At 35.4% G+C, this 13,705-nt stretch overlaps 1 protein-coding gene across 1 annotated transcript; it reads right to left on the reverse strand.

The window, feature by feature from the left end:
* Positions 1-4,626: 4,626 nt before the first annotated feature.
* Positions 4,627-7,209, reverse strand: LOC132172322 (putative WRKY transcription factor 31). The gene is made up of 6 exons (XM_059583800.2): positions 6,744-7,209; positions 6,553-6,651; positions 6,262-6,429; positions 5,817-6,170; positions 5,594-5,707; positions 4,627-5,480 (listed from the first exon to the last, which is right to left on the reverse strand). Exons 1-6 carry the CDS (start codon positions 7,071-7,073, stop codon positions 4,812-4,814), a joined length of 1,734 nt encoding a protein of 577 aa, XP_059439783.2. The 5' UTR covers positions 7,074-7,209; the 3' UTR covers positions 4,627-4,811.
* Positions 7,210-13,705: the final 6,496 nt, after the last annotated feature.

Below are 13,705 nucleotides of genomic sequence, written 5' to 3' on the forward strand. Positions count from 1 at the left end.
CTTACCCAATAATCCTTAGAAGTAAAACTCCACCAAATCTTCTCTAGGTAGCTAGTTTAGAAAAATAAGAACACTTTAATACTACAAGAAATATCTAAGTTATATGGTATTTGACTAGAACTAAAAAATAAAATGAAAGGAGGAGCAAACAATTTTACTTGTTCTAAGATTGTAAATAAAAAACTCAAGTGAAAGTGACTTTACCTTTAGGCTCTATTTATAAGAGAATGAATGGTTATGATTTATTTTTACACATTTGATCTAAGGGTTGAGATGTATTTAACCAAAAGAATGAACCTAGTCCATATTTCATGCTCTATACCAATTAGTATTTACGTCCAAAATAAGGACAGTGTATCCCAACCCATTTTTCAATGTCCAAACGTACTTCGATTGACATGAAATTTTGGGAGTACATAGAAGACTCTGAAAACAAACATTTTATATTCTTGGTTTGACTTCATCCGAGTTCGTTTGAGTCTATTTTTGGCCTATACAAAGTTTCCGATTCAACTTAGGCTTTAACTATTTGCATTCCCACTTGGCCACTTGCCTTATTAAATTATTATAATCATGATATTTCCTATAACCCTCATTACTAGAAGACTTTAAGCTTTCAACAAAGGTGGCTAGCCTTGGTATCTTTCTTTAACAATTTTAATCTCATTTAGACAGTATAAAAATTGAGACACTGCATGGTTTTTAGGCTAAAAACTGAAAAACTTCAAATTAATTTATGACTTCACTAAACGCCAATATAAATAATTTATTTACTAAATTGAGTTTAATTATGCCCATAAACATATTAGTGAAACTAAATTTTTAGAATTGAAGTAATATACATAAGAAGTCAAAAATCAATGTAATATACCATTAACACTAAAGAGTTATTTAATATCATTAATCCATATATCATCATTCTAATTTATCAATTATATTTTTAATCTATTTAATATTATTTGAATAAGAGTTTTAAAATTTAAGTCGTTACAATAATAAATGGTCCAAAGAATGGCTTAGTCATTTGTCCCTTGGGCAAAAAAATCTAAGAATTGCCTAATTGGGCTGCACAGTGCGGTTTCTAAAATAGGCCAAAAGCTAACCTACTTAAAAAGTGCAATAACCGCCAAAAAAAAAAAATTTGTTGAAGGAGAGACACTGTCATTTTTACGATCAGTACAGTAGTCGTCAAAAAGGAAAAACCAACTCCAAATACAAAAGTGTCTACAACATTATAAAACCACAACAACAACATTCGAGTCCATTTTAGTTTCACACAGTTTAATTTGCATTAATCGGCCCAAATTTCTTGTAAATGACTATTTCTTTGGGTTTGAGAAAGTGTTTGGTTTCTTTTTATGAATGATCATGGGTTCTATCGACCTAACTACTTTTGTTTCCCAAGGGTTCTATCTCTAGCACTGGCAGCTATAATACCTATTCTCATCTTTCTGTTTTGCTTTGCCCAAATGCAGCAACATCTCAGTTAACTTTTACAAAACTATATGAGGAAACTTCCCGTATATACCCGAGCCCTAGAAGCCTGAAGTCTGATTTATCAAATACCTAAGCAAGCTAATTAAGTTATGAGCACTCTATTTTGAGGTGGATTTGGGATTTTGTTTAGTGATAAGCATCCATCCATCTCAATTTTAAATTAAAAAAAAAAAAAACAAATTAGCTCAAAACTTAATTAAAGAGAGAGAATAATAAGGATGATGGATTATTAAAAATCTAAGCTATCTTAAAAGTTAGACCTCATTAATTTTGAGGTGACTTTGAGATTAATTATTCATAACCAGCATGATCCATTATTCTCTTTCTTAAAACAACTTAACATAAAAGTAAAATAAATAGCAAACTAAAGCCAACCCTCCCCCCCCCACCCCCCCAAAAAAAAAAAAAAAAAAAAAAAAAAATTTGGTTGGTTCGACCAACCCTTGTTAAAGCCTACCCAACATTTGTTACTGCACCAGGGGTCAGTGGGAGCAGGGCCGGAACCCCCAAGTGCCCCAGCTTTTAAGGTTTTATTTTTTACTTTACGTAATGATAGCTTCTAAAAAATAAAAAAATAATAATAAAAAAAAATTCTGTGCTTTTTAAGTTTTAACCCTCAAATTAATTTGGACTAAGTTTTTCTTTAAAATGAATAATAAACTTCTTTTTCTTTTTTTTTACTAAATTAAATGACTAAATTTATCATTTCTTATCTGTTTAATCTTTTGAGATAAATAATAATTTAATATGGTATTGAGCAACAAGTGATGATTTAATATGGTATAAAGCTAAAATTCCGAGTTTGAAAATTGTTTTTGTTATTTAGAAGTGTTGGGAGAGAAACATCAAAGGGAGTCAAATAAGAGTAAATTAAGAGGTAATTACCTTTTTCCCTATAAACTACAACGCATTTTCACTTTGCTCTCATGAACTACAAACTATGATACCTGACCCCTATGAACTACTATTTTGTGTTCAAAACTCCCTTCCGTTAGTCAAAGGCGTTAACTCATGTTGGGGTTATCCCACATCGGTTGTAGAAGGGGCTGGTAGTCAGTTTATAAGTGTGAGGAAAAGCCTTACCTCTTGAGCTAGCTTTTGGGGTTGAGATACGTCCAAAACTATCCAACATTGGTATCAAAGCCCAGGTTTACCAACAAGTCTCAGCCCAACAGTTCACGAGAGAAACGGGTTGTCGCTGCTCCAACCCAAGCCCGATGTGTGAGGGGGAGATTGTTGGGGTTATCCCACATCGGTTGTGGAAGGGGCTGGTAGTCAATTTATAAGTGTGACGGAAAGCTTCACCTCTTGAGCTAGCTTTTGAGGTTGAAATAGATCTAAGACCATCCAACAACTCAGACGGTCAAAGTGACAATGCGTTGTAGTTCATGGGGGCAAAGTTGAATTGTAGTTCATGGAGACAAAGTGACAATGCATTGTAATTTATGAGGGCAAAATGATAATGAATTGTAGTTCATAGAGGCAAAGTGACGGGCAGACCGTCTGAATTAACGCATTTAACTGATGGAAGGGGCCCTGATGAAAATGGGGTTTTGAGCACAAAATGGTAATTCATGGGGTCGGGTCATGTTGTAGTTGATGGGGGAAAATGTAATTATCCCATAAATTAATATACATATTAGGATACCACTTTTAGCCCAAAAGCCTAAGCTAATGGGCTTATATCTACTTAGGTATATTAATCACTCTTATTTTTTTTATACTTTCTCAATGTGAGACACAAACCTCACAAGTGTATGTACAATAAATCTCTTCTCACTCTCATATCAGCTGCTCTGATATCAATTGTTGCAGAGAGAAACATTAAGGAGAGTCGAATAAGAGTAAATTAATATACATATTATGACATAATTTCGATTTAAAAAAAAACACCACTTTTAGCTCCAAAAGTCTAAATTAATTGGATTAAGTCAATTTAAATATATGAACCACTCATATTCTTTATACTTTTTTAATATAGGACAAAAATCTTACAAGTGGATGCTCAACAATAAGTCAATTTAATATGCCAAATTAAAAAAATTTCTTCCAATATAATTTAAAAGAGAACTTTCCCCGACTAGTCATTGTAGCTTGAACTATCCACTATTGATCAGTTTCTTCAAATTAATACGCGCATTGCCCATTGACAATTATCATACTTTTTACTTTTCCAAAAGCAAATTCAACCAACCAGATCTCTGAAATTTCCATGGAATTCATCAGAAATTTCTGCATGGTCAGAGAAGAGAATTGCTAGGAAAACAGGGAAACGAATACGATGAGATTAGTCTCGCTGTTCCAATGCAGCCACGTGCTGTCATAAAAAAGACAAGTGACTTTTTTTCGATCTCCCACTCGATGGGTTTGGCTCCTTGTACGGTGGATAATGTACGGTATGCGACTCCACACAAGCTTTGCTACGATTTTCTTTCTTTTTTCTTCTTTGAATATCACTCACATGATTGGATTGGACGGCAAAACGTAACGTGATGTCAATCAATCAAGCGCATGCGCAGAAAAGTCCAAAACGTATCCCAGTTGTCCAATTGAAATTTAGCACCTCACGTTCCCACGAACCAACCACCACCAAACGTTTTCTTTAGAGCTGTATCAAGTTGACCTATACACGACGCACTTGCCTCGAAGTCCCTCTCCCAACTCTTCCCCCGCTCTCGTATTTCCCGTTTATTATTAGATAAATGATAAAGGTATAATTTTTTTACATAATTTTGGTCAAATTCTTTTAAAAAATAAAATAAAAAACAAAAAAAATTAAAACAATAACATTCTATGTGGTTTTTTTTTTTTTTTTTTTAAATGATATTTTTTTCATAAAAATGATTTTTTTTTTAAAATAAAAAATAAAAAATAATGAGAAAAATTGAGCCTTTATGGTGTCTCTATCTTATTATTAATGCCCCTTCCTTTACTTGTCAAACAGCGTCGGCCGGATTTCTTGACTAGAAAGTTCACGAATATGTCAAGAAACCTAGATATTATTCTCTCTTTTGTCTTTCTCTTTACCAATAGGTCCAATATTGGTTCATAGATAACAACGAAATAAGAAAACAAAATTCAATAAAGATATAATAAGCTAAATATCTTCTTTTTTTTTTTTTTTTTTTTTGTATTTACTGAGAAATTTGAATGGAATTATTCATAGTGAAACAATAAGAAATAATGAACATCTTGAGCTCGATCTAACCTTCCCCCCAACAAGGACAAAAATTATGAACATGCATGTAATCACAATCTTATCCCACAAAAAAAGGAAAAATTAATGACAGACAAAATGATCCGACCCGACTTTTCTAATTCCTGTTGGTGTTGCTCGTGGTCATGTTGGGGCTGCTGGTGTTGGTGGTGTTATTGTTTGGATGAGCTCCGCTGATGATGGATGAGATGGCGGCGGCCAGAGCGGCGGTGAAGTTTGGATCGGCGGTGATGGCGGCTGTGGCGGCGCTCACCGTGTCGGCCAATGAGGGCTGCGGTTGCTGGGGTTGGTGTGATGGTTGGTGGGGTGCATGGTGGGCTAATTGGGAAGGCCCCATGTCTTGAGAAAGCTGAAGGCCAGCGAATTTGGACTGGTTATAAAGTGCTTGACTGAACACCTGGGCCGGCAGTGGTGGGGTTGGCATTGACCCGAAGCTCTGCGGTTGGCCGGAGAACTGGACCGGGAATTGTGAAGGGGTTCTTTGAAACTGCAACGGGTTCGGGGAGTGTGTAAGGTCCAGTGTCACGGTAGGGAACGGTGCTGATGCTGAGATTGTCGCCATGCTTGATGAGCAAGGAAGAATCGCTCTGGCGAGCAAGTTCGGGTTCATTATCCCGTCGGCGCTTGACATGGACCCCGACAGCAGCATGCTAGCCGCTGCAGCTGTCGTTGACGCCATCGCCATTGCAGCTGGTGGAAGCGGATGATTATGGTTTCCTTCATATGTTGTTATCAGAATTGATCGGTCCTCCGCACAACGTTGAACCTGCAAATCATTTCCCATAATTCGTATTAATCTCAAAAGCTTAACTTGATAAAATAGATGAATTTAATCATTTGTTTAATTTATGTTTTAAGAAAACAAGAAATAAAACATACTTGTTTGCGGACTGGACAACCAACGGCCATAGTACACCGATAATATGCCCGGGGACATGGGTTTCCTTTTGCCATCTTTTGTCCATATTTTCGCCATTGGCAACCATCAGAGATCTGTGTAAATTATCCAAATCATATTAATTAATTTCACAAAAAAAAAAAAAAAAAGGGACCCATTTTATTAACTTTTGTAAACGACTGATAATATTAGCGCCGTAAGTACCATGGGAGCTTCTGACCGGGCACGAACGGAGACACGGGCTTTCCTCATCGTGGCTTCTGCGGATTGGTCAACAGCTGCAGGCTTGGAGGGATTCAATTTGGAAATCTTGTTAGAATTCCAACCTTGTGATTCTGACTCCGGGCTCTCTTCCCGACCAACCCTTTTACCTTCCCGGACAACCTCGTGCTTGTCGACGTTCCTAGGCGATCCCGAAATGGTTCTATCTTCCGATGAAGAATGAGACACCTCGTCTGTCTGATCAACTGGGCCACCAGGGCCCAGATCCATAAATTGTCTTGGCACAACTACTCCATTAATCCCATGTTTTCTCTCTTCAGATTTACCTTCAACAACCTGATTATCACCACATACCAACATAACTTTTAACTACTTCGTTATATGATAATAGCTACAAAGCTGTTTTGAGTAATAATTAATTAACTACCTCATGGTCTTGTGTGGTATCGGCGGCTCCTTGATTCTGTTGCTGTTGCATGAACGCCACAAGATGCATCTGCAGGACACTGTAATTGTTGGTTACCTGACCAAGCATGTCCCTCAACCTTTGGTTTTCCGAATTCATACGTTGGAACTCCATTTGTAACTGTGCCAGCTGAAACATGTGAAGTCCATTAATTTAATTAATGGGAAATCTTTGAAAATAATAAACCCAGAAAATAAATTTTTTATTATCTTGAATAATATTCATTAAGTAATATTGATAATTTTTAATTACCTCACTCTTTGCTCGCTTGTCTTCAGCGTCCGATGAAATCCCATCATCCACCGTTGATTGATCACTTCCGGTATTAGCAGTAAGAAGGTGCAACCCAGTCTATATTTAGACAAATAAACAAAATTAAGCAGATAATTAAATAAATAAAAAAAAAAAGAAAAAAATTACTATCATTCGATCTGGGTGCTTACGTTGACATCCAAACCAGGCCTTGGAGCCTCTTCACCATGAGAATTCTCCTTCTTGACACTGACTCTGATGGTCTTGGAACCGTGAATATCATCATGATCCTGATCGCGGCCAGCTGACCTGCCCTTATCGGCGAAGAAGTCAACCTCGCCGACGGCGACCCGGTTGTCATCTGAGGGTGGAGGAGCGGCCTGCTCTTCCCTCCGGCCAAAAGCCACCGGGAACTGAATACCCTGGAACATCATGTCGTGGCTGCGCTTGTTAATCTTGTTGCGGAGAAAGCTGCCGGGGGAGTCAGCTGAGTCAAGGGTGAGACCCCATCCTTTGTCCATAAAAGCAAGAAAGTTGGAGATGCAGAGAGAAAGAGAGAGAGGGAGAGATGTAGAAAAGAAAGTGTGTCGCAGAGACAGAGAGAGAGAGAGAGAGAAGCAGAGAGAGGGGGTGAGAGGGTTGAAGTCTGAAGTCTTTCTCCGGTGCAATGGGCTCGTCTATAAAAAGGGTTTGGAACGTAGACCAAAGGGGATGGGGAATTTGATGGGATTGGTTATGTAACGTCAGATGGTGCGTCAGGGATGCCAGATGGCACTGGGGCCCACTTTGACTTCCGTTTTTTCCATGGGTTTTGCCCATTTCTCATGTACTACCCAACAACTTGCTCCGCGTTGGAGTTGGAAAACATTTTTTTGGCTCAAAAAGGATTTTAAAATACATTCCACATCCCCAAAAAACAATGCATTATTAATTATACAGGAGAAAAAAATGCATTCTAGTTATTATTAAATCTAAATAATTATTAGAACTTAACATATGCATGATATGAATTTTATTTCCAATTATTTTGATTATTGTTTTTTAAATACAAAAAAAATGATAAATTAATATTGGTGGATAAAGATAATAAATTTTAATTAATTAGTTTTGAAAAAATGTATATGATCTAAATTATATACAATTATCAAGAATAAGAGTAAAAGAAAAAAAAGAAAAAGAAAAAAGGGAAATATTATGGGGGTCCAGATCAGGGTCAACCCGAACCAAAAACTCGGTAGCCGACCCGGGGAGAGGAGGGTGAGGGGGTGGGGTAGGGTGAGGTTTCGTCTACATTTCGTCAAGAAAGAGTTTGACCCATTCACAAATCAAAGGGAGCGAGATGAATCCACCGTCCCGAATGGTGCGGCGCGTTCCACGTGAGGGAAAAGAAAAAGAGAGCAAAGAAGGACACATTGGCAAGCCAAGTCAACGAATTTGACGGCCCGGCTCTCTCTCTCTGTGTATGACTGGGGACCGGGTGTGGCAGTAGCCTAGTCTCTCCTGGGGCCCACGTTGCATGACATGATACACCACGTTTCAGATCTGCCCGCGAACCCATCTTGACTGTCCACCCGTGGGACCGAGTCTCTTGCTTTGACTTTTTGGAGGCTCTTAGCTATTAATCTATTATCATTTTCATTTTCTCATTTTCTCTTCCTTCTTTTGTTCTCACTGGTGGAACTTATACCTGGATTATAGGCAGCAACCATGTTTTTAATTTTTAATTTTTACTTTTTACTTTTTTCTTTTTGACTTTCTACTTAAATATTACTAATTTAGGAATAAACATAAATTATTCCATATTTAGTAGGAAAAAACAAGCATTTTATGTTTTTTTCTTTTTTAAAATTAATATAGTCTGGCCCTTGATGCATCAAACGATGTATATAAACATGTGTCAGATGAATTTTTTTAACCCAATTAGAAAGAAAAATTTGTCTAGAATTGACCTAAGTTTATTATTCAATTTGAGTTTTCTTGTTCAAAAGCCTAACAATCATAGCCTGGAAATGAACTTCATTGGTACAGGTGTATGTGGATGTGTTTTGTTCAAATCAACAAGACAAGACTTCCCCAGTAAAATTGAGATAAACGGTCTTTTTATTCCTTAAAATGTTGTAATATATATTTATATATATTTTTTTTTCAAACATGTATGAATTTCTTGAGTACCCAAAAGCTCAGCCAATTAGAAAAATTGCTGTAAATTTGGGTTTTGTGGGCACAAATGATAAGGTTTCTGATGATGACACGAGTGGTCTCCATCATTATCCAAGAAAATATGAAGTTTATGTGAATCATTTTCCTAGCTTCCATTCTTCCTTGTATGACACTTTGTTTCATTCAAATATGTTGCCAAACTTTTAAGAAGCTGATACAGATATTTTAAGTATTCATACTTCTTACGGTGATGATAGTAAAAATTATTATTAAATAAAAATACATATAATATTTAATAATAATTTTTATCGTCACATAATAGAGCGCCTAGTCCAGAGGAAGGTTACTTTATTGATGGCCTGCGCCTTCTAAATAGGGGTGAAACTACGATGAGACTATTTTTATAACCCTTTTAAAATTAAGGAAAAAATGTAAAATTAGTCCTTATGATTTATTTGATTTACAATTAACTCCATGTAGTATCAAAATAAACTCAAAGGTCCCTGAGGTATGCCAAAAATATAATTTAGTCTCTACAATCAAATTATGTCTACTAATTTAACAAATTCTCTTAGTATGACACTGACTTAAATAGGACAAGTATCACAATTATATTGGCTCTAATGTTTTACGTTATTAGAATCTGTTAAATCAGTGAACGAAATTTGACCGTAGGGACTACATTATTTTTTTGGCATACCTCAGCGACCTTTGAGTTCATTTTGATACCACAAGGAGTTAATTGCAAATTATGTAAACCACAATGACTGAATTTACATTTTTCCCTAAAATTAAATTATTACCTCCATTTTTTTATAATTTTTTTTCCCATCAAACTTAAAATTCTAGTTGAACAACGAAAAATTACCATATATGCCGTGATAATTAATATGACTATATGAGTCTAATCCTATATCTAATATTTTGATTATTTTATTATTTTTGGGGGTGTCTATATCTAATGTGTAAGAACTTTTTCTTCTTTGCTTAATTTGCACCCGGTTTTCAACTTATTGTGACGTTATTTCCTTTACTGTCTTTAATTCTATTTAATGCTTTGTTTTGAAAATTGTTGGGGAGAAAAGGCAAAGCCAGTTGGCATTTTTTTCTCAACCTTGACTAACCCGAAAGTTTTAAATTTGTAGGAAACTTCAACATCAAACCTTTGAACGTACGTCTCTTGGTTGTTTTGGCCAAAAAAGAACCAAAAAAATGTCGGCCCAAAATTGACCGATTGATAAAATGGGAAGACAGGGTGTACTTTTACCCGTGTGATTTAACTTTTTCCCTGCTGCTTGGCCAACTCGTGCGTTGGTGGAGTTAGAATGAATCAAGAAGTGGAGAATTTCTCCATGCATGGCGTTGTCTTAATGAGAAATTCGTGGACGGAAAGAGGAAATAGAACATGTTCAAAGGTTTTTCTGTTCAAACATACGGCGCCCAAAGTAAGAGAGAGAAAAAAAAAAAAAAAAAGTCTCAAATAGAGATCCATTCAAAGGGTACAAAGGAAAGTTGTGTCTTGTTCATTTGCTTTTAAACAGCAGGTGAACAACGTGGTGTAAAACTATGGGCATCATTTCAATGACTTGTGCTTTCTTTTTTTTGGATTTAGATTTCCTACAATTCTCGAGTTTGGTACAAAAAAATAAAAAAAAAATAAAAATTGTAGGTGTTTGGTTGTGGGTTTGCAAGCTCACACGGCCCACACATCAAGTCTATTTAATTCGGATACGAGAGTACCGAATGTGCATAGCATGGGATTCATTCCCAAACCATTATCGCACTATGTGCATAGCCACATAGCCGTCACTTGGGCGGTAATCAATTACTCAGCCATTTGTTTCTAACTTCAAGAATAAGCCGTGTTTTAATTCAAGTAGACGTTGGATGAATCATTCAAGTAATTGAAAATAAGCGACTAATTAAAAGGTAAATTACAATCGGGGAGTGGTGAGATCAAAGTGGGGTCCTGACTAAATTAACTAGAGTACACTCGCCCGAATGGTAGGTGGACCCCTTATCGAATATGAGGCTCTCTCTCTATTTCTCATGACCTAAAGAAAAGGAGGGAATTTCATATTCAAAGGGTACAAGGAAATTAAGTTGTGTTTGGTCCATTTGGACCATTCTTGCTTTAAAAAGTAAAGGGCAGGTGCCGAACGTAGTGTAAACTATGGGCACAATTAGAATGACTTTTTGTGTGCTTTCTTTACGTACCCAATGGTTTATTCCCTCGCCGGATATTATAATGTCAAAGTAGAGAGGTCCTTTGTCTATGCATTTTCTTCCTAAATGCCTTTATATATGGTAGTTGGGTTTGAATCAAAGCAATGGCAATTGGCATCTAAAAAATTATGTATCCTTGAAGAAAGGTATATGCTTCCACCTACCAATTACGTGCTCGAAGAAAAATGCTAAAACTATCAAACAAAAGAGTCAAATCGCTTCAAGAGTATATGGACTAATTAATTTCAAATTTTAAGTAAACTTCTTGCCAAATACTCCGTACGTGTGGTCTCTAATGATGGATTTTAGTATATATACCTCTTTTGCCAATTTCAGCAAATAGTGAGTCTCTCTCTCTCTCTCTCTCTCTCTCTCTCATGCATAGATAAACCCCGAACAGCTTAATCAGAGCGGTTCCTTGCCCGGTATTGGGTTATTTGTAAATTGGATAAATTGTTAAGTAATGGAAATATATATCAATTAAATTACATTTGATTCAAAATACGGTAAGTTTTAGTAATTAACATGCTATTAGTATTTGAAAGAGTAAGGTTTTGCTAGCATGTAAGAATATTCTCTATTATGTTGACTATAACGTTATATGATGTCAACAAAGTAGGTAAATCACCCTTCTTTACTTGCCTATTAATATTCTTGAAAAAAAATTAGTCCCTCTTGCATGATAAATGCGTTGGGGAGAGAAACGTATACCAACGGGAGTCAAATAAGAGTAAATTAATATACATATTAGAATACTACTTCTAGCTCAAAAGTTTAAGCTAATGGGTTTAGGTTCACTTATATATATATTAACTATTTTTATTTTTTATACTTTCTCAATATGGGACACAAATCTCACAAGTGTATGCACAACAAAATGTTGACGCAAATTTACACACGGCCGGATTGAATGGTGGGTACGTGCAAAACAAAGGAACATCGCTTTTGAATTTTTAATAGATGGCTGCTAGAGCTATAGGACCACTTGGAGCTGGATTTAGCTCTTGTTTGGGTTTGTATTTTGTTGACTGTTGGCCTGATGTTTAGGTGCCGTTTAGCACCTTGTGGTTTGGCTTGGGGCTGCATTTTCAGCCCTCTCTTTTGTAATTTTTCTTCTTCAATTTAATTCATTAAAGAAAAATCTCAACAAACTATCTAATACAACTTTGAAAGGCCATATTATATCAAACAGATAATCGAGCACAAAGTCTTAATTATTAATCAAAAGTGAAATTTATAGCCGTGATAAATTGATGACTTTAAAACTTACAAAGTTGCTTTAATTAATGTGCTTTTTGTAACAAGATTTTTCACAGTTGCCAGTAGTTATGTTAAGATGACATATTTGCCTTAATAATTTATATATGTGGCGTTTCCAACTACTTAAATAAGACTTTGGCTTCGGAGCTATAAAAAAAAAGTTACAGTACTTTTTTCAATGATTCAGGTTTAATTTTACCATTTATTTTTCTCATGGAAAACTTAGACTTGCCTTCTTAAAAAAAAAAAAAAAAAAAAAAAAAAAGCAGTTTTGAGATGAGGAGGGAGCAGATCTGCTCCCTCCTCCTCTCCCCTTTCCCTTATACTCTCCGCTTCTACCCTCCGCTTCCCTTTTGTTTTTTGTTTTTTTGTTTTTTTCTTTATGTTTGTAGGTGTTCTCCGACTAGATCAGCAACTTCGGCCTCTCCACTATGCGTCCGTCCACCTTCTACCGTATTATGTCGTTCATCTTATCTCCGACCGCTGCTATTGGTCGCTGGTTGTTTATTTGTGTTTTTTGTTTTGAATAAGAGGTTTCTTCTCTCTCATTCTGCCCTCATGAAGGAGGAGAATAATTAGGTGTGAGGGGTTATTTCTCATGGCCTGGATAGTTCGGTGTGAGGGGTTATCTCTCATGGTCAGTTTAAATAAATTTTGTTAGAAAATTTGGCTACCTAAATCTTAAATCTAATTTGCTTAGAGCATATCTACTCTTTAACTGTATTTGTACATGAATTAGCAAAAGATTGAAGTCATAGATAGCACTTAATTATAAGAATTTTTGTTTGTATCTATGACTTTGTAACCTCATAGCATGTGGCTATGACTTTGCAAAGTTTTATGCTTTGTCCTGTAAGAGCTTTTTGCTCTACTCTATAAGAGCTTTATGCTCGTGATCTTTAATCAATGAAATCTTTAGATTTCCGTTAAAAAAAAAAAAAAAAGTTATTGTTTGTACATATTACTTGGTAGTTGCATTTAGTAGAATATTAATTAAATGATCAAATTCATTATTTTTTATTAGTTTAATTAAGTTTTCAGAACAACTACTGATTTAACATGGTATTAAAGAGCAAAAGTATTAAGTCCGAGTCTTGTCTTCAACATTCACCTTTCATATTCTCACTTATTAAGGGAGAGTTTGAGTCCACACGTTAAGAGAGTATTAAAATGTTAATTAAATAATTAAATTTATCATTTTTATATAAAATTAAACTTAAAAAATAAATGTTAATTTAACAACGTTATATATCGTGCATATTTTAAATTGTAGATTGAGACTAGTTTTGAATTATAGGTTGTAACTACATCTCATCTGTTGTACATTAATTATACACTCAAACCAAAACAGTTCCCAAAATCTTACAATTTTCTTGTCAGAAGATCTTAGACATTTCGATTTATTTATTCGCAGTCCTCCAATTTAATTATTCCTCGATCTTAAGTCTCCCATTACAGCTATTAACTAAGAATCACCCATCTTTTTATTTTTTTTTATAAATGATAA

Source organism: Corylus avellana, chromosome 1 (genome assembly GCF_965113065.1).
Source record: "Corylus avellana chromosome 1, dhCorAvel1.hap1.2, whole genome shotgun sequence".
NCBI classification, from domain to species: Eukaryota; Viridiplantae; Streptophyta; class Magnoliopsida; order Fagales; family Betulaceae; genus Corylus; species Corylus avellana.